General features: G+C 39.6%; 2 protein-coding genes across 2 annotated transcripts; one reads left to right on the top strand and one right to left on the bottom strand.

The window, feature by feature from the left end:
- Window positions 1-339: 339 nt before the first annotated feature.
- dedd1 (death effector domain-containing 1) lies at window positions 340-14,383 on the bottom strand (the record flags this gene model as incomplete). Its single annotated transcript, XM_083894502.1, has 6 exons — window positions 14,328-14,383; window positions 13,741-13,949; window positions 11,397-11,920; window positions 11,164-11,280; window positions 9,401-9,550; window positions 340-758 (listed from the first exon to the last, which is right to left on the bottom strand). The coding sequence occupies exons 2-6, from the start codon at window positions 13,779-13,781 to the stop codon at window positions 340-342; spliced, it is 1,251 nt and encodes a 416-aa protein (XP_083750628.1). The 5' UTR covers window positions 13,782-13,949; window positions 14,328-14,383.
- A 796-nt stretch (window positions 14,384-15,179) lies between these two features.
- Window positions 15,180-17,983, top strand: rabac1 (Rab acceptor 1 (prenylated)). The gene is made up of 6 exons (XM_083901504.1): window positions 15,180-15,223; window positions 16,017-16,146; window positions 16,242-16,454; window positions 16,634-16,731; window positions 16,961-17,062; window positions 17,263-17,983. Exons 2-6 carry the CDS (start codon window positions 16,025-16,027, stop codon window positions 17,349-17,351), a joined length of 624 nt encoding a protein of 207 aa, XP_083757630.1. The 5' UTR covers window positions 15,180-15,223; window positions 16,017-16,024; the 3' UTR covers window positions 17,352-17,983.
- Window positions 17,984-20,346: the final 2,363 nt, after the last annotated feature.

Raw genomic sequence — 20,346 nt, 5'->3', positions numbered from 1 at the left:
TGACATGTCCCTGCTTCATATCCTGGTTCTCCAACCATGTCGCACACGTGTAGAAAATCCAAATGAAAAGCGCATCGATCCATTAAGATTCAAACCTTTTTTTCGAACAGATACGTTTCAGCGACAAACACATTTTGAAAAACGAAGTGCCTGGTGAAAACTCAAACTAATGGCGAGTGCTGCCATCTAGTGGTTCCAATGTGAAGTGAATCTACAAAGAGAAGACTTAAGTGATTGCATATTTGCCAGGAGCTTTTTCCCCCCCCCACCCCTCAATAACTGTCTATGTAATTCTATTCTTCAGAGTCAGTGTGATGCATCCCAAAGAGTGTCCTCTGCCTACACACCCCAGTGAGTCTCTGTGTGCCCACCATTACAGGACGACGACGACGACGACGACAGCCTCTTGGCCCTCAGCACCCGTCGGCCCTCTTCGTAGTCGTCCTGGTCCACGCCGATCAGGAGGCGGACGCCCTCCGTGCCCGCCGCCATCCGCAGCGAGTCCGTGATGAAGACGCCCTTCAAGGCCTCCAGCAGCGCTCCGCTCAGGTAGTCGCTCCAGAAGGCCTCCAGGTTATCCAGCTCTGTGAACTTGATGTTGCAGATGATGGAGCCCAGGTCTCTGGCGCGCAGCAGCGAGCTGGCCTGACTGAACAGTTCAAACTGCCGCTCTAGCGGCTGCTGCTTGTCCGAGGAGACGCTGTCGCGAAGCGCCGACTCGTGCTCCAGGTATTCAGCCCGGACGCGCAGGCGGATATCTGATGATGGGAAAGGGAGGAGCAAGTAGTGATGGGGAGTGGTGAAATAATGGTAGGAAGAGTAGAGGGGAGAAAGAGAATAATGAGGGCAGGGCAAAGATACAGAGAGTTAAAGAGAGGGGTGAGGAAGGTGAGGAGGGGTCACAGAAAAGTGAGAAGAGGCCAGCAGTAGAAGTCAAAATTGGATAGAGCCACATAAAAAGAAGGGTGGGAGGGAAAGAAAAAGGTAGAGAAACGGGAACAAAACAAAAATCATTAAAGGAGAGCCAATTGAAAATGATCCACAATGGAGCATTAAATTAAGCAGACGTTAAAAAAATAAAGAGTTTGTGAGCACGTGGCTCCTAAAAGGACACTGTGAGCAACACTGATTTGTGTAGGAGTGGAAATGATTCAGTGAAATACTTCAGGATGTTTTTGATAAAGGCTTGTCAAAAGAGCAAATATAGCGGTGTAGCAGTGCAGAGCAAAATTAATAATGTCGAGCACCGTGGGGAAAAAAATGGGGAAAAAACAAAAAACTCCAGCAATTTATTGGTGGGCATTCTTTGTAGTAAATGCTGCTGCAAGCCCTTCAGAGTTAGTTTTAGAGGAATTAAGTTCGACATACTGTACTTCACAAGTAAATGGTGGATGTGAGTTTTCAACCCTACATAAATCAAGGCTGTAGAGATCAGGAATTAATCCATTGACATTTCTTTTTAAGCCTTCAGCAAATTGCATCGGTGAGAGGAAAGCAACTTAGCAGTGACAAGCCCCAGAATGGCCTTTGTTCCAGCGCGGTGTGAAAACACAGCAGATTCATTCCGATCAACACGTTACAGCTGCTGGAGTTCCACATTAACAGGATTTGGCGGTCATGCAACAGCACAGCAAGAAAGATCAGAGGATACATACTGTGCTAAGCAAGAGCACCGCTGAGAACGTCCCCCGTGTCATTATTCCCGGGAACTTCGAGTGGAAACCAGCCGCTGACGACTTTTGCTGCAACAAAAATCCTTTTTTCTGGCTCAAAGTCCTTTTGTTAGAGGTAAGCAGTATTTACTATACCAATAACATCCATTCTCCTGAAATACTCTCTTAAATGTTTTATTGCAAAGCTGTGCAGAATTCACTTTTCAAGCAGTTTTGACGCCATGATTGCATCTTCCAGTCTGTAAAAACAAGCCAATCCAAAATACTTTGTACACCCTCCAAACCCTTTAAAAAGGGGGAAGTCACAATATGGAAACGTGCGTCAATAAGAAATCCTAATCTTCTTCCGGCTTCTCCTATTAGGGGTCGCCACAGTTCATCATTGTCATAGATTAAAATTTGTTTTCACGTAACTCAAACACAGATGTTCTTTATTTGTGTTCACAGACTCTGATGGGCAAAACATGACTAGAGTTTCAGTGACAAGATGCATCAAGGCTGCTTTTTTTTTTTTTTTTTTTTTTTTTTTAAATGTTCCCCTTTTATCCATGCTATAAGTGTATTTCTGCAATTAAATAGTAAATGTTTCAACTCATGAGCCAATTCCCCAGAGAGGAAAAGGTTTGGAAAATGCCAATATTAGAAATGCAAATGTTGAATTAAGGCATTGATTTTGCATCTCTTAACATTTAGCTGCCGAGTGATAACCAAACACCAGTTTAACCATTAATGATTCACGCGGCTGTAATTAGATTACTAATAAAACAGAGAACTGGATCAAAGGGGACGCTTAATCAATAAGGTTTAACAAACGTTTACAAAATGCAGAGTTGGAAAAAGGATCCAATGGAAAACACACTTTCAGAAGACTGTTCAATTTACTGTCATACAAAAATAAATCTTCATCAAAAGGCAACATGGTACAATAACATGAAACTCACAGGCCTTCAGAAAAAAATTGAAATTGAACCAATAAAAGATGCATTTTTTTAAAAAAATAATAAAGATAGACATTTGAAAACTTTATCATGCTGTGACTGAAATTCCTTAATAAATATGTCCCTCCACTTTCCATCTTATTTATTGTTTTAGGTGCTGCTTGAGAAGGTAAACGCTAAACTGAACGAGCAAAAATACAGGGAACATCCTTGAGGTAAACCTGCTGCACTCGGCACAAGAACTGTGGCTCACGTAATTTTTTTGGGGGCAGAATAAACCACATTTAATTTGGACACAGGACTATTGTTGTTTTATTCCGCATCAAAATGCCATCCACTGGGACTAAAAATTATAAAATAATTAGGTTTCTACACGACAGCATGACGAGAAATTGGTCAGAGAATGCGTTTAACTGGAGCACTGAGCAGCATGGAGGTAGAGAAAGTGGTCCTGAGGAGAAGACCAGTTAAGAACCACAGGAACACAGTGATAGTCATTTTGTTAGGGTTACAGAGCACTTCACGCTTCATCAGACACAGAGACATCCACTTAGACAGGACATTAGGAAGCACAGCTTTCATTTTCTCACTTTAAACACCAAGCCCTTTTGGCATCTTCCATCTCAGCCCACAAAAAAAAAAAAAAGTTTAAGTACCCATTTACGAGGAGTCACTTGGAAACGGAGAGAGCTTCAACTCTTTATCGATCCGTTTTTCTGCTGAACGACTGACCGAGAGTGGAGAGTTAGGGGAATATTGAGAAGCTCTCCTACCCCCATAGACAAAATCACCTCTCTGTACTGTTTTGCGTAGTTTGAGCATTTTGTGTTCGTTCTGTCCCTCTCATTGTGTGCAAGGACACTTTTCCTGACACACAGGTTGGTCTGTTTAGAACTGCGAAAGGAAAGAGAGAAAAAAGACAAGCACAAGTGGGTTGGATATCTGTCGACTCAGTTGTTTTCTTTTTCAACATCAAGCAGGCATAGGAATAGCTCACGTCTTAGCTGTAATAAGGTTATAGCTTATATGGTTCATCAGCTCAAAAATGCCTTAGCTGTAGCTCTACAATATTACTTGGTAGCGTCTAAGTGGGATGCTTGGGATTACTCTTAGCTTGATCAACCAGCGCTTGCCCTCACCAATCCAATCTATAGCACTAAGACCAAAATGATCTACATGCAGAAAACCGTTTCAAATCGGTATTTTAAGTAATCTGCATCCATACTAAGTTACTAATACACCTAAAAATGTCTATCGCGCAACCATTCAAGAGCTCTGAGCATGTGTGTGCAGGTCTAAATAAGAAGCTGGTTCTCTCCTTTGGAGGCGTTTGCCTAGTTTCAGAGAGTACTACTAATGAGAAAGAATAACAATGGAAAGTTCTGTTATAAGACTGACAGCGAGGTGAAACAGAAACTGAAGCCTATCAGAACCAATCAAGAAGCAAATGTGAGGAACAGTGAAATTATTTTAACGGTCTCCCTTTCTGTCTATCCAGACTAAAACGTCGGCCCTAAGTTTTAAAACCAAAAGGGAGCCAGCGGCGCTTTTAGACGTCTCTGCTTTTGAGGCTTGAAACTGCTGGAGTAAGATGTACGGCAAGCATATCTGAAGTAGAATTTACAGATAATAATAATAATAATAATAATAACAGAGTAGTCTGGACTTACTTACAATAATCATTAATATGCATTACAACAAGCACCCCATTTAGACTGAATAAAACTCCTAATGAGCGGAGGTTAGAAACATCTTATGGGCATTTATAACATTGTCAGAATGCAACTGAGACACTTTACTGAAAACGATCTGAGAGATGAATCAAGGCAAGAAAGAGTCTTTGAAGTCTAAAGTTTAAGTTTAAATGTTGGGGGCCAGCATTGGATTGAACTGCCCTATCTATCTCTGCTCCCTCTTGACAAATGCACACCCAGAGCTCACACGGGGCACAGAGATAAGATACAGCGAGAGCTTCCTTCAGCAGAGCACTGTTTGGTTATTTTCCTCAGAACTGCCTCAGTAAAGGTTACAGTGGCTACCTGCTGGCGGCCATTTTAGGTTATCTCAGACGGAATACTGGTCTAGTATTAATATCTGGACCAAATTAACATTTCAATAACTTGAGAGTCCACAGAAGGTTTAAGTTTTAGCCAGCCAGTATAGTTTCCAGATGAGTGAATCACAATCACTTTAATGAAGGCGCTGTAAGGGCTTCACATGGTGGAAATCACACTTTCACAAACATGACCAGCATATTTCAGTTTTGTCTTTGAAAGTCTTTCAAAGAACGGACTTGTATGGTTGTATGGTGTCCTCCACTAATCCCTAACAATAAAGCCAGATCCGATCTTAAACACAGGTTATCTCTCGCACAGCATTCGATTAACGTCAAGCATTAGTTTTTCTGTTTCTGTAAACTGAACAGTACGGCAGTAGTAAATAATGATTGCATTACTGTTGCAACCTTGGGCAGAGTCACAGCTTCTGTCAACTTCCTCTGCTGTTTCACCACCGTGATTGTAAATGGTGTCGCTGTGAAAAGCTCGGGTAGACAATGACACGCCGATGTTAGAACGTGTAGTATTCCAACTAGAAAACAGAACATAAGAACAAGAAGTACTTAGTTGGTCAGTTTGTCTTTGTGCTCCAGAAACATCAAACAGATCATTTTCTATCATCTGACACTCAATGATGCCAGAAAGACGATGCATTGCACAGTTTTGCATTCCTGTTTTATATGCTAGCATAAGACGCACACCTCTATTGTCTGCTGCTTTAATTGACACAGGGCTTGCCATACTTTTAAATATGCCGCTGTATTTAACTAAATGCATGAACTCTTTAGAATGTAATCATAATAATAATAATAACAATAATTAATTTAATCATGCATATACAATCCTAACACATATTTCAGAAAAAAAACTGTTGGGGGAAAAAAACAAGACAGTCAATGGATTGGAGAAAAGCAACTTTAGTTTTACTTTGAAACCGGTAGTTAAAATGTTTTTTCTGCAAACTGCTCTTGAAATATAATAAAGGTGCGAGGTCCATTAGAGCAGCCATATGAGGCACATGTGTGCAATATATTGTGCATTCTTAAATGAAAAGAATGACCATTCCATGATGCAGATGTGCTACTCCTGCAACCAATGTGGCCTGTTGTACCTTAATGAGAAGACTTTATAGTCTTGTTGTTGTTGTCTGACAAAGCTAACACATGTTGGTCATATTTGTGAAATTGCATCATGTTTCTCAGGTACTATGTAGTATACCTCAAATTGTTTGAATTTGGCTCTGGTGGGATCAAATTAAGCTGAAGACTTATTTGAAATATCTGTGGCTTATGGCTGAGGACTCAATTCTGTGAAACACAAACAATTCTTTTCAGAAATGGATAGATATGAAATTTGAAAACAGAATATATAATCATCCACTGTGCACAGCAATGTAACATTGCAGGATGATTATTTCTCAGAGCACATGATTGTTGATTTTTCTGAGGGACAGGGTAAGGGGCAGCTATAATACGATACACAGGCATCCAATATATAGAGCAACATTGTAGCTTCAACCCCTGCTGTAATGAGGGGGAGAGCCTCTTTTACCTTAGGCATCGGCCCAGACTTGTGAGAGAGGGCATGACTGAGTCGATCACACACCGCAGTGTGTATGGACAGAGTAGAGTGAGAGACTTTTTTGTATTGTTCCTCAGTCTCCATGATCCAATGTGTCTTAGGTTACTCGAGTCACAATCCTGAGTCAACCTGGTGGAATCAAACGTGGAGTCAAGACAGCGACATGTCACAGGTACATCACTCATCTTGAATAACTACGAGGGGGCTGTCTTCTTCGTTAAATGATTTTTTTTTTTTCATCAATTTGGAATCATGAGGACGATGTTGAAATAAGTACTTCTGACCAACAGGCAATGGTGGGTGGTCGAAAGAAATGCTTGAGAGGATCTACATGAACGACTGAGCAAACTTCACACAAGAGCAACTGATGTTAGCAATCAAGAATATTGTATATTGAGAGTATTGGCTGACTAATAAGACAGACATTATTTCAGATGTGGAACCAGAAATGAATGGTTGATTATGCAGTGCAGCTTTCCATATGGGTTTGTTTTGCACAACTGATCACGTCTCGGGAAGACAAGCGACATTTGACAGTTGACTCTTGTGGCAACTTTGTATCCAGCCTGGATGTAAAAGAGAACTCCTCTCAAGACTAGAGTCTTGCAAATGAGTAAGCAAAAGCACAGGAGGCAACCTACCAGTCCACAGCAGCAGCAGCAGCAGCAGCAGCAGAACAGAGTTCAATGGGTTAGACAAATTGGAAATGAGGGGACAACAACGCAAAGAGGGCCAATGAGGAGGGGAAAAAAAAGGGCAGAACATTTTTGACACTGACGGTGATTAGGGCTGCAACTAATGACTATTTCAATAGTCGACTACTTTAATGACTAGTCAGATTATGAACTGCACGAGAAAACATTAGCTAATTATCTTTCCAGTCGAGGTGCGTCTGAATCATCCAAAATGTGTTTCCGCTATTAACGTCCATGCATTGCTGAAGAGGCACCATGGTACACGCGGTTCAGCTTACATTGAGGCTGTCACTTTTTCCCCAAAATAAGTTTGAATGGAGGAGTGGCTGTGACAGGTATTTTCAACACATCTCACTGCGCACGGAAACAGGCAGCTGCAGCGCAAAAAGCGAGGACAACTTGCGGTACGATGCAGCAGTGCACTGCTGACTGTCCTTTAAATGTGATGTGCCCTGCATATATCGCGTACCAACATGTAATAACAGTTTGAACACAAACTTTTAATCCCACGTTCAAATATGCAGTACTGTGCAAAAGTTTCAGGCACCACCAGCTCTGTCAAATTCTGTGATCATTGGCATTTGGAATGAAGTGATTCGAGCTGATCTGATATATTAGCGAGCTGTCAATGAGTTTAACTCATGCAACATGTCTATGTAATGCTCAAGCATGTCTTGAATAAGCCTGGCATAATAGACATTTTTTTACAGCAGATATTTCTTTTAAAGGAAATAGTAGGACAAACACAGGATTTACCGGTAACATTAATTAAGGTTCCACTCCAGTATATACAGAGCTGTGGTATTGTTAAAGTGTAAGGGTAGATCACAATAAAGGATTAGTAGAGGAATTTTTTTATTTTTTTTTAAATGCTTAAAAAACAAAACAAAACAAAAACAACAACAAAAAAAAACTGCATACATATTTTCTAGATGTGTTCCAGGAAAGTGAAATTGAAAATAATGATCCTCTATTGTCGTTATAGCACTGCTAAAACAACACATCTCATGGTGGCATAAGATTTCTGCACAGTACTGTACATTCAAACTTCAAACAAAAAGTGACAGCTGTAGCGTACATATTTTATATGTGACAGTTTTCTTCGTCGTGTCACATATGACATGTTCCCAAACTGTGGACGGTTTTGTTTCTTGTTAGCTTCACTTCAGCTGCCTCCACGCTGATGCTTCCTATTCTGTTCCTGGTCACTGTGTTGTCAGTGCATCAAAGATTTGGGAAAAAGTGAGGTGTCTCACTCGGAGCTACTACAATTGGCTACGGTGAAACATTGTTTAGCTTAGCATTGCTTGCCGTGGGATATACATGATGACGTCACTAACGACCCGTCGACTACTTAATTGTTCGTCAACTAATTTGCCGTCGACTAGTCATTGCAGCCCTAATGGTGATATTACAGTTAAGGAGATGATTGTCAAAGATGTCAGTAAACTTGGAGGAAAGTGACATCAGTTTTATGTTTCATGTATTACATTTGTATCCAGTGTATGAGAAAGAAGTCAGGCGTTAGTGGATTATTAATAAGTAGTAAATAAAGTAGAAGTAAATACACATTTTATACCCAAGCTGTATCATCAAATTCATATTAAAGACAAATAATTACTTTTAGGTTTTAAAGCTGTCAAAATCTGAAAGAATGCTGCCTTAGAATGATGATCACGCCAGAACATTGGTGTGGCTGGTGCAGTACCAGCTGCTATTTAAGATCAAATAATAAACTGTACAGCAATACCAGTCAATTCTGATCCCAGGAATGTCTTAAAGAAAATAAAAGCTTCCTGCAAAACCATTGGTTATCCCAATGTCAACTGTGATCAAAAGACCAAATGGTGATTTGGCAAATTAGCTTGTTGATGAGTAAACCACCAACAGGTACAGAAAAGTTAGGTAGTGTTAAACATTTTGTGGATCATTAAACTGTTGTTGGTCAGTTTTTAGTCCCCCAGTCAACTCGTATATTAATTGGAATCTATGTATCTAAAGTGAGCCCCACTAGAACAACATTAAACATGGAGGAGATTCATATCGTGAGCAGGACATTTTTAAGAACATTTGTAAATTTTAAGTAGATCCTGGACTCCGCAATGGAAGCACAGTTTTAGCGTTTGATCTGTTTCTTCATAAGCGTGTGTATGTGTCGACTTTCTCTCCCGGTATTTATACTTTCCTTTCACCAGTAAATTATGGTTGAATATTTGGTGTTGAAAAGAAATTAAATGTACGAAAAAACAAAACACTTTGCATGCTCAAACTCAAACTGAGGTTCAGCTGAACAAACATCAGATGTAAGATGACAAAACATGATGATGTTAATAGACTGAATCGGTGAACAAAAACAGAGAATGACCTGTAAGGAAGTGGTGGCAGTAGAGCAAAAGGGAAGACACACACAAAAAAAACAAAATTACACAGGTTAGGAATGCAGGAATGACACTCACCACAGGACATCTTATGTGGTGGCGTTGGTGGTGGTGTTGGAAGTAGCGGCTGGGCATGTCTGCTAGCTCTCTTGGGCCTACGGCTCCAGCCGTTTCCCCTTTTCTTCCTCCTCCTCCTCGCTGGGGGCTCAGGCACTGGAGGGTAAATACCTGAGAAAACACGTATGGTATTCTTTAATATGGGTGTTCTTGTCCTATTTAGTGAGTTACCATTCTTTTCCACATTGTTTTGTGCACTTTTGAATCAACAAGAATGGAAAAATAACTATTTCCAAACATTTGACAATGTTTGAGTTTAATACAAGATTTGTTTAACTCACAACATAAAAGTAAGGTTAATATTATAACCTAGATTACGTTATCTTCGGTTTTATCCAAATTAGTTGAAGAAAAAAAATGAGTATGCCACACAACAACTACTACATCTAGTATTTTGTATCACCTCCATAATCTTTAAAGACTTTAGTTTTCTTGGCATGGAATGAACAAGTTGGCGACATATTGCAACATCAATCTTCCTCTTTTAGTGCCTGGATGCTGTATGGAGAGTGATGCTCAACTTGTATCTTCAGAATTCCCCATAGGTGTTTGATTGTGTTCAAAGCAGGAGACATACTTGGCTACTGAATCACACTGTTCTTCACAAATGCAACAGTGGCTGTAGATGTGCGTTTTGGGTCATTGTCATGTTGGAAAAGTGCACGACGACCAAGGGCAATGTAGAGCAGTACATCTGTGAACTCATGATACCATCAATGAAATGCAGCTCCCCGACACCAGCGGCACTGAGGCAGCCCACATAAAGAGCACCAGCACCATTCACTGTAGGTTCCATGCATTTCCACTTGCAGGTTCCACTTGCATGGTGATTTTCTACCACCTTTCTCATCTGACCCTCCCGTTTAGGCGTTAACTTCTGTGGACGGCTTGGACATCTCTGTGAGATGGTTGCCATACCATCTTAAATCGTTGAATGTTTTCTTTAGTATTCTGATATGTAAAGCTTTGCAGATCTTGTAGCCTTCACCTTCCTTGTGTAAACAAATTATTTATTTTCTCAGGTCTTGTGACATTCATATTCCATGTGGTGCCATTGCTGACAACACGAACTGGGAAAGGGTTTTCTTTGTCAAGTAATGGCTTTTACAACTGTCTGCTTTTGTAGTCAACCTTTTTGCGACATGGTTTTGAATTAATTTGATAGGAAAAATACTTTTTTGTGTGAAAATCAACAAATCTTCAACAAAGGGCCCACATTTGTGGGAGTATTTTGCAGTATAGTGTCACATAGAAAATGCTGATTCTGGGAAGTCCTTTCGTTTGTACTCATTTATGCTGAGCAATGTGGAAAACAGCCCCAGTTTAAACAATGTGAATACACATTCATTGATTATTATTTTTATAGTTAGTGAATCAGCTTCATTATGAAATAAAAACTTAAATATTTTAATATTTTGCCTCAATCTCAGGCCATCTCATGTTGACTTTTGAGAAACAATCATCCTTTTCTTTTTTTTTTTCCTTCATTTTACCGGTAATTTTTTTCCATTTTAAAAAGGAGCACAAGCATACTTAGCAAGAAATAGACACTAATATTGATAATGTTAATAAATACATTACAATAAATCACAATAATACATTTTATTGATAAAGTGCTTTTAAATATTCTCACAGTTGCTTTCTAAGAGAAACCCTAACTTACACTTTATACGCAGTTTGGAATAAGTGTACTTTTGGCCACATAAAGAGAGTAGTAGACTTACTGGTTCTCAGTTGCTGTGTGAAATATGGTAGAGGAATGTCTGTCTGTCGCACTCCAGAGATACACACCGACTCCCTGTTCTCTGTTCCACACCTCCGCCTAGTTCTCTCAGGAGACACTAAAAACCAAAAAAAAAACACAGTTGAGTCATAAGACCATTATACTGAGAAGAAGCAGCCACAGCAGTCACCTTGATCTCAAAATATGATAATAATCTTTGTGAAACGCCCTCACCTGTCCTTCTTTTCTTGGGGGACACTAAAGGTAGAAGATCATGACGAGTGAGAACTCTAAGTAGTTGCAGTAGTGGCTCCAGGTTGCCATCACTGAGGTATCCTCGCCTCTCCAGCTCAAGCAACAGCTCAAGGCCACTCTTGGACCTATACGAGACAACTAAGGGCTGCTGGGAGGCCCGAGGCTTTAGACGCCTCCAGGCTTTTAGCAACTCAGGACTCGGGGACATTCCCAAGTCATCTGGATCACCCTCACAAGGATCAACAGTCCAACCTGCTGGATTGAGAGGGTGTGGTGTAGGGTAGGTTTCATTCAGAATGAATGACAGCACTTCAATGTCAGTCTCTGTTAGCTGAGAGCCAACTATTTCAAAGACTTCATGTAGAGACAGCATTCCATAGTAGTTAAGACAGTCGGTTTCATCCCAGTAAAGTGAATCCCGAATGGGGTAAACTTGGTAATGGACTGCGGCCATGGTCAGCGTCGGCTTATGGCCTCTTTTCACACTCCCACCCGAGTCAAGTCTGTTCAGGATAAAAAAAGAAATAAAACACACAAATATTACATTAAATAGTCATGTAAAGGAAACAACACATGACCCTAATGTCCAGTATCTTAGCCTGATGAGACTTACAAACACCAGAACGTGTCAGAACTCAAAGACACTTATATGCAAACAATTAGAAATGAATTCAGTATCACATTGGAAACCAGAGAGGAGGAAATATGCTCATGCCTGTGAGGTCCTGTTAAGAGGAACAGCAATTTTAGATGAGCTGAAGGCCAGAAACGGAATCCTGGCGAAACCCAGCAACTGAGCTAAGTTGTAATAAAAGCAAGCATCATTCATTTTTCAAAGTCGTGTCTCAACAGAATAGATTTGACCTTGGCTATTTGCCTTAATTGTACAAAAGACATCTTTTTTGGAACAGAGCTAATCTGCCTGTTATTTAAAATCACAGTCTATTAGTACCCCCAGGTTCGTAACCATGGGTTTCCTGTAAGGAGCCAAAGAACTGATGTCAACGGGGGCACTGACAGAGGTACAACCAAGAGTTACTTCTGGTCATGGAAACCTTGAACATTTTAAAGCCATTCATGCTGTGACATCATTGAGACACATACTTCATTCCGTTCAAGACATGTTTCTGAAAGAAGAAAAAGAGCAAGACCAGAAGGAGTCAGAGGACTGAACCCTGTGGTACTTCACAGGGAAGACAAGACAGAGATCACCAATACCAACACATAAGCTTCTCTCTACCAGGTAAGAAGTAAACCATTCCAAGGCTGCACCTTTTATATCCCACCCAGCAGCCCAGACGACAGGTGGATACTATGATCTACTGTATCAAAAGCAGCAGTCAAGTCTAAAAGCACAAGTGACAATGAGTTACAAGAGTACATCTGAGACCTTTAAAAGAGCATATTCAGTACATTGCAGGGTTTTATGCCCAAAAAAGTATTTTAAAGGATTTCTGAAAGTAACAGGAGCTTAAAAAATTGATTCAAACAATTCAAACTGATTAAAAACAGCAGAACAGGGGACAGCGATTGATAGGTCATATGTGGGGGATTTACTTTATAAATCATTGGTAGTTTGGATAAGAAATTTCAGTGTAAATATATAATATAGGAGACAAACACAGAATAAATAAAGTTTATATGATTTCCACTTGTGCTCAGCTCTCCTGCGGTGGGAGGGTGGAACCTATGCTGTTGTCACGCACGGTTTAACCAGACAAGGAAATAAAGGCTATGTTCAGATTGTAAGCAAATCAAAAAAAAATTTAAACGGCATCATCATGCTCTCATAACAATTGCTCCGTTTAAGTCACCGAGCAGAACTCCTCTGTGGCTAACTTTGCTGTATCCTAAAGCACAAATGCATACTTCTGGCACCAATATGGACAGTGTTGTTGTCTCATGTTAAGAGTGACTGGTTTTCTGCACTCATACAGAAAAACTTCTGAAATCTGACCCATTTCTAATCACCTCCAAATGGTTTAAATCAACACTGATTTTTTTTTCTTCTTTCTTCTTTTTTCACCTTTTGTCGTGGTTTTTGCCATTTCTCACAAACGGTCACAACAACATTTTAATGTGTAAAATAATCAATCAATCAATCTACAGAGGCAAATATATTACCACAATATTAACCCTTTATATGTATATATATATTAACATATTATCAGTGATTATTATTACTATCTATTTTAAGCAAAGGTCTTGGGAATGAGGAAAACACACATTAAGCTATGCTAACCGCCTTGTAAACTAACCGTGTGTGCTATACAGAATGAAGCTAGTGTTAATGTGTTTGTTAGCATAGCTCGGCAGTTTGTACCTGTTGTCGCCGTTTACCAACGGGACGTTGTCTTGAAACATGCGGGGGAAGAGTCAGCTGTGAATGTTGTCGTCGTCGTTGTCACAGAATATTTACTCAAAAAGCTACGAAGAATGTTGGTTGTTGTTTAGCAGCAGCAGCAGCAGCAGCAGCCGAAACCGGTGGAGCAAATTACCCCTTTGACACGTTACGTAATCCGTCACGTTTCTCTGAGGAAGAAAAAAACAAAAAAAAAACAACACATCAGAAAAACACATTAGCCGCTGTTTAACCGAAGCGACACGCTTAAAAATAACACCCACTGCCCCCTCTTTCCGCATAACACTGTTTAAGTAAATGTACACAAAAAGTGGTACAACGTTTACCACATGTAGAGGAATTCGTATTTAAAGGGAATTAACAAAGCTAAAAGTCACTCGCTAACAACATTGTTTGCTAAAGGTAGCCGTTGTCGGACCTTGATATACAGTCATGGCGCGCGGTTCACGTCGACGTTAATGCAATAAAACAAGCGGATATAAATGTGTTGTACGGTGTATTTGGAACGCGTTATTTCAAATTCAATAGAAGTAAATACTCAACTCTACCTTCCTTGTTATTTACGCTGTCTGAGCTGGGAGCTGCCACCGTCCTGACAGCTGCGTAATCACAGCGACCGACCAATCACAGAGCTCCGCCTGCACGATGACGCGACGTCACGTTTTAGTGCCACTGATCCGAGGTCAGATTTACTCTGCGAGCTCCACAATGAGACTTGAATCAAGACCTGATCCCAGGACAGCTGACTGAAGTCTATTGTCTGAGCTGTGTTGCTGAAAAAATATAAACAGGAAAAAAACAAAACATTTTACTTCGCATTTATTTATTCAAGAATCTCTAAAATATTAGGCACATAAATAACACGCAAATAGAATATAAGCACTAAAAGTGTTAATTATTTATGTTGTGAATATGTGTATATAATCTCCCACTTATGTCATAGATATACAGTCTATTATGCTCTGTTAATAATATATATCCTGTCAATACACAAACATATATATAACTATAACTATAGCACAGTACTGTCTTTCTGGTTAGATGCTAACTGCATTTCGTTGTCTTTGTAACTGTACTCAGCACAATGACAATATAGTAGAATCTAATTCTAATACATACTGTACATATTATAATACTATGTATATTCTAATGCAATGTTTAATGTATAGAGTAATTAAAACAGTCTAATAAATGCATTCGAGTAATTACACCGAGTATTTGTTTATCTGTCAGAGTCAAAAGAGTTAAAGTCTTGTGTTAAAGAAAGACAAAACTTCATTGCCATTCCATTTGCTGTGGTCATCGAGCACTTCTGTAACCCGCCAGTAGGTGGCAGTGTTTCGCGTCCAGGCCAGACAGCAGGAAGTTAAATAACATCCACATCATATCCGTCAACGAGAGGAGCAACAACAGCTCTGGGGGAGTCAAAGCAAACTTCTGTGTTGTGAGTATGGTGGCTTTAATGAGCATTATTTGACCCTTTTTTATTTTTTTATTTTCGTCTATTCCGCTGAATATTACACAGGTTATATATATATAACAGTGCCGTGATTTAACACCACGTATGGGACTTTTGTCGAGCACATTACAACGTTAGCAGCAAAGCTAGCTGTAATTGTGTTTATGAACAACCAGCAAACTTCTCTTTATCATACCCAAACACAATGCTTCGTGTTTTGTCTGTGTAATAACGTGCATATTGAAAGCGTATAAACGCGATACTAATGTACCGACATACTGATGAGTGAATTGCCGTATGTTGGCAGATAAAAGCCCGTTCAGTGATGTGGCAGTGACCCAGCCTTGCCTTTGTTGACTAAAAGTTTCCACTCCTCCACATACGCAGATTATGTCTAAGTTTATAAGCTTTTTAAATGTTGTCTCGAGGGAAGTGTTTCTTCATATTAAATATTATGAGTCATTTTTATCGTATATACGGATTGATAAATAAACATTTACGGGTAAGTTAGTTTGTGAATACATATATTAATGCTCATTTTTATTGTTTTGTTATTTGTCGAATAATCAAACTTTCTAATCATGTTTCCAATAATAATCACAACAAGCAACCTCTCGCCTGCTATTCAGTTTATAACCTGCCTGGTTTTTAGTAAAAGCTATGACTGATGGCTTTATCTGAATTTAGGGAAAATAGGGAAAACATTTAACAGCTACTCAAAATGTATGCTCATTATATACATGTTTGTATATAATAAGCTCTCGCTCTGCGACAACAGGTCTTTCGATGTCATCTGGAGCTCCAAAGGGGGAGAACTGTCTTGTGGACATGGACAGTAAGGCTGGTGATATGTTCAGTGCTGAAGATGCTCATCCAACTGGCACAGGTGGAGGTGGAGTCCTGGCAAAGTAAGGGCTCGCATCTTTTTATTTTATGTTTTTTAAAGTAAATGCCAAACATTATCTCTTCTGTAATAATATAACATCTATATCTACATTTCCAGGCTCTGGCTCCCTAAAGGCCTCTCAATAACAATGGCTAAAGAATGGATCGACAAGCGCCGCGTGTCCATTCGACCATGGGCCAGCTTTGTGGACCAGCGAAAGTTCTCGAAACCCCGCAACTTCGGAGAGTTGTGTCAGAGGGTGGTGAAAAATGTGGAGACGTTCAACAGCAACTATACCTTCATCTTCATGGGTCTCATCCTCTACTGCATGTGAGGGTCATAAAACAGTTGATGTTGTGCTGTTTTTGTCAGTCTGAATATTTTCTCTTGCTGATTCTGTGGATATAAATAAGTAATCACGACAGAAACATGATAAAACAATTAAAAATGTTCACTGCGGCTCATATTGGCACCAGATTAATTAAGCTGCCGTTGTCTCTTCTCCTCAGTATCAGCTCTCCCATGCTACTGATTGCCTTGGCTGTGTTCGCTGGTGCCTTCTACATAATCCACCTCAAGTCCCTGGAGTCGAAACTGGTTGTCTTTGGTCAGTAAAATTGTAGCAAATTTAAGCCGTATTCGTAAGGGGTTTGTCTGTTGAGAAAAAATAAGCCCTGAAGCATTTACATGGGCTCACTCTGACATTTTCTGAAGATTCTAACATAGTTAGTTTCTGCACGTTAGCCCAAACTGGATAAGAAATGCTGTCAAACTGCAAACAAATGTAGTATCATGCATGTCATTAACTAAAAGAAGGCATGTATCTTGTCAAACAGGTAGGGAGCTGACTGTCCCTCACCAGATGAGCCTGGCTGGAGCTGTGTCACTTCCTGTGTTCTGGTTGGCTGGAGCTGGAGCCGCAGTCTTTTGGGTTCTAGGTAAGTCAAACGGCATCAGTAGTCTTTAATTATTTATTCTGAATTTCTTCATAAATTAAATAATGTTCTGCCGTTGAACGTAATGAAAGAGTGTTCACTTAATTATATAAATGTGGTTGTAAATGCAGTCTTGTACGGACACTAAGAACAAAACCTTTCCCGTCTCATTCCACTTTTCCATTTGTTACGTCTCCCGTCAGGAGCTACACTGTTTGTGATCGGCTCTCACGCTGCGTTCCGGCAGCTGGAATCATCCGACTTGGAAGAGCTCCTGATGGAGCCAGTGTGAGGAGCTGGCTGAACTCTCAGCAGGGATCAGTCTGTATTTTGACCTTGTAATCACGTCAGTCTTGGGGAATCGGGGGGAAAATGCCTCCGAGTCTGTTCCTTGACTACACAATACACATGCATCCTGTACTCCCTGCATTTTTATCATTATCAGCAAATCAAGTAAAGCACCTTGTCCTGCCTCTGAAATAATTGTTACTGTATAGTTATAGTATCGTTTTGGGCATTTAAGCACATTATGTAAATCATTCCTTACACAGTTGGCTTATATATCTGCTATAGTTTGTTGTCAATGTCTCGGGAAATGGCTTTTCTTATGTGAAAAAGTATGTACATGCAATGGTCACACTGCTAAGAAACATTTTTTTTTTTCAAAGTGCCATAAAGCTTTAAAAATGTCAGATAAAATGAAATGCTTTATTCTACCGGATTCAAGAAAACTAATTTGGTAGGTAAGGCTAAGGTCAGTGATGGTGTTTTATGAGGGCCATGATGCTGACAGTTTACATATTGATGAGCTCTGTTTTCAATATTCAGATCTGTAGGTCATGCTAAAATCATGAGATATTTCTTTTTTTGAAATTACATGTAAGGTGTTTTGTGTATTTAAATGACACTTTGGAAGTGCAATAAACCTCTGATGTAAAGAAACCTGGCTGTCTTTTCATGTCCAGTTCTTTGTTTTCTTGCGCGCCAGTCAACACTACAGCTGATTCACGTTTGTGCATGCATGGTACGAGTTGCGCTGAACTCAGTGGCTTTAGGTACTTAGTTTGTACATTTCTTCATTATTCTGCTCTGGTCTGAATACACAATGGAACAGGACAGTTCAACCCTCCTGGCTCCTCTTCTTTATCTGTAGTACACAACACTGCAGTGCTCACCAACCCCCTCTTGTCCCCCCGTTTCATGTGACCCCCATGACCTGTGGTCTGTGACAGCACAGCGAGAGCACCCCATGCTCAGGTTGCTATGGCAATGACCTTGGAGGGGCCCAATTCACACACACACACACACACACACACACACTCGCTTACACACTGCGGCAAAGGCAAGCGATCGATATTCTATTATACGGAGGGAGGCGAGAGAGGAGAGTCGCACTGCAGTGAGCTCACTGCAGAGACACAGGGGAAATTAGAGAGAGGGTGAGGGTGTGAGTGTGTGGGTCAGTGAGTGACAGAAAGTGGGAGTGTGTGTGTGTGTGTGTGTGTGTGTTCTTGTAGTTGCGGCATACCGAGGACCAGTGAGGGTTTTTAACCAACAAAGTGAGGTCATTTTTACGGAGTGAGGACATTTTGGCCGGTCCTCACTTTGTTTTCATTGATATCACTTCCTGAGTTAGGTTGCTATAACATGCTATACTCAATTTGTAAAAAAAAATTCAAATTTTGGACGTTTTTGTCAAATGTTGGACCAACATTTTTTTGTCACACATTTTTTTCAAAAATTTTTCAAAAAATTTTTCAAAATTTTTTTTCAACATTTTTTCAAAAAAAAATTTCAACATTTTTTTCAAAAATGTTTTTCAAATTTTTTGTCAAACATTTTTTTCAAATTTTTTGTCAAACATTTTTTTTCAAATTTTTTGTCATTTTTTTCAAATTTTGGACCGAACATTTTTTTCAAATTTTGGACCAAACATTTTTTTCAAATTTTGGACCAAACATTTTTTTCAAATTTTGGACCAAACATTTTTTGCAAATTTTGGACCAAACATTTTTTGCAAATTTTGGACCAAACATTTTTTTCAAATTTTGGACCAAACATTTTTTTCAAATTTTGGACCAAACATTTTTTTCAAATTTTGGACCAAACATTTTTTTCAAATTTTGGACCAAACATTTTTTTCAAATTTTGGACCAAACATTTTTTTCAAATTTTGGACCAAACATTTTTTTCAAATTTTGGACCAAACATTTTTTTCAAATTTTGGACCAAACATTTTTTTCAAATTTTGGACCAAACATTTTTTTCAAATTTTGGACGACATAGTATAGTATGCCGTTTTTGTCAAATTTTGGACCAAATATAATAATAATAAAAAATAAATAAAAATAAAAGTTTTCCAGCCCTTTTTGCTCTTGGGCTCCACCTGCAGACATGTTATGGTACTGCAACCAGTAGTTCTTTGTAGATGTCATTCATGAAGTAGATATTTTTTAATTGTGTTGATTTATAAAGTGGAAATGCTGGTCCTCACTTTGTCAGCACTTTTACCTGGTCCTCAGTATGCAGCAAGTACAAGAATGTGTGTGTGTGTGTGTGTGTGTGTGTGTGTGTGTGTGTGTGTGTGTGTGTGTGTGTGTGTGTGTGTGTGTGTGTGTGTGTGTGTGTTTGTGTGTATGAGCAGGAGACACTACATTTGTCATTGGACAGCAGTAGACGAGTGTCCAGAAAGTTTTTGTGTCTCTAACTCAAAGGGACGCGTCCTAAATGTTCACTGGATGAAGCACAGTGTCCTGTAACAGTGCTTGGTAACCGCTCTCTCAAAGTGTAGAGCAGTATGTTGTGTATGATTTATTTCACTCGGGCACTAGAGGGGCAATAAAAGGTTCATTTCAAATGAATTAGCCCTGTGGCACAGAGATGTAGCGCACGATTGCACCCTGTTCCCTTAGGATAAGAGATTCTTATTATCCTGTTTGCAGAAAGCCATTTTAGAAATAGCAGCTTTTAGCAATAACAAAATGTACCTTTTTTTTTACCTTTACAGTTAATGCAGGTACTTTTATTTTAATAGTGTTACTGAATAGAGAATGATTCTGTATGTGCTGACGGAAAAGGAATTTTGGTGCATTTCCTTGGGCTCCTGCCAAGTCCTTTTCCTCTGGCGGTTAAATGCGGTGTGCAGGTTGACATGCATAATTAAGTCATGACACTAGGTGGCATCACACCATCATGTTTCTATTTTGTAAGGTTTTTTTATCAGAAATATCGCATGACTCACACAGCTGTAAAGTGTCATTTTAGATATTGTGAGATAATGAGACTGA

The sequence above is a fragment of the Microchirus variegatus genome (assembly GCF_963457635.1).
Source record: "Microchirus variegatus genome assembly, chromosome: 1".
NCBI classification, from domain to species: Eukaryota; Metazoa; Chordata; class Actinopteri; order Pleuronectiformes; family Soleidae; genus Microchirus; species Microchirus variegatus.
This window is presented reverse-complemented; position numbering and strand designations above follow the sequence as displayed.

Excerpts from the sequence above, each read along its gene's own strand:
- rabac1 (XM_083901504.1), top strand. The coding sequence starts at position 16,025 with ATGTCATCTGGAGCTCCAAAGGGGGAGAACTGTCTTGTGGACATGGAC. Across the intron at positions 16,147-16,241 it reads GGAGGTGGAGTCCTGGCAAA|GCTCTGGCTCCCTAAAGGCC; the intron begins GTAAGGGCTCGC and ends CTACATTTCCAG. Across the intron at positions 16,455-16,633 it reads GGTCTCATCCTCTACTGCAT|TATCAGCTCTCCCATGCTAC; the intron begins GTGAGGGTCATA and ends TCTTCTCCTCAG.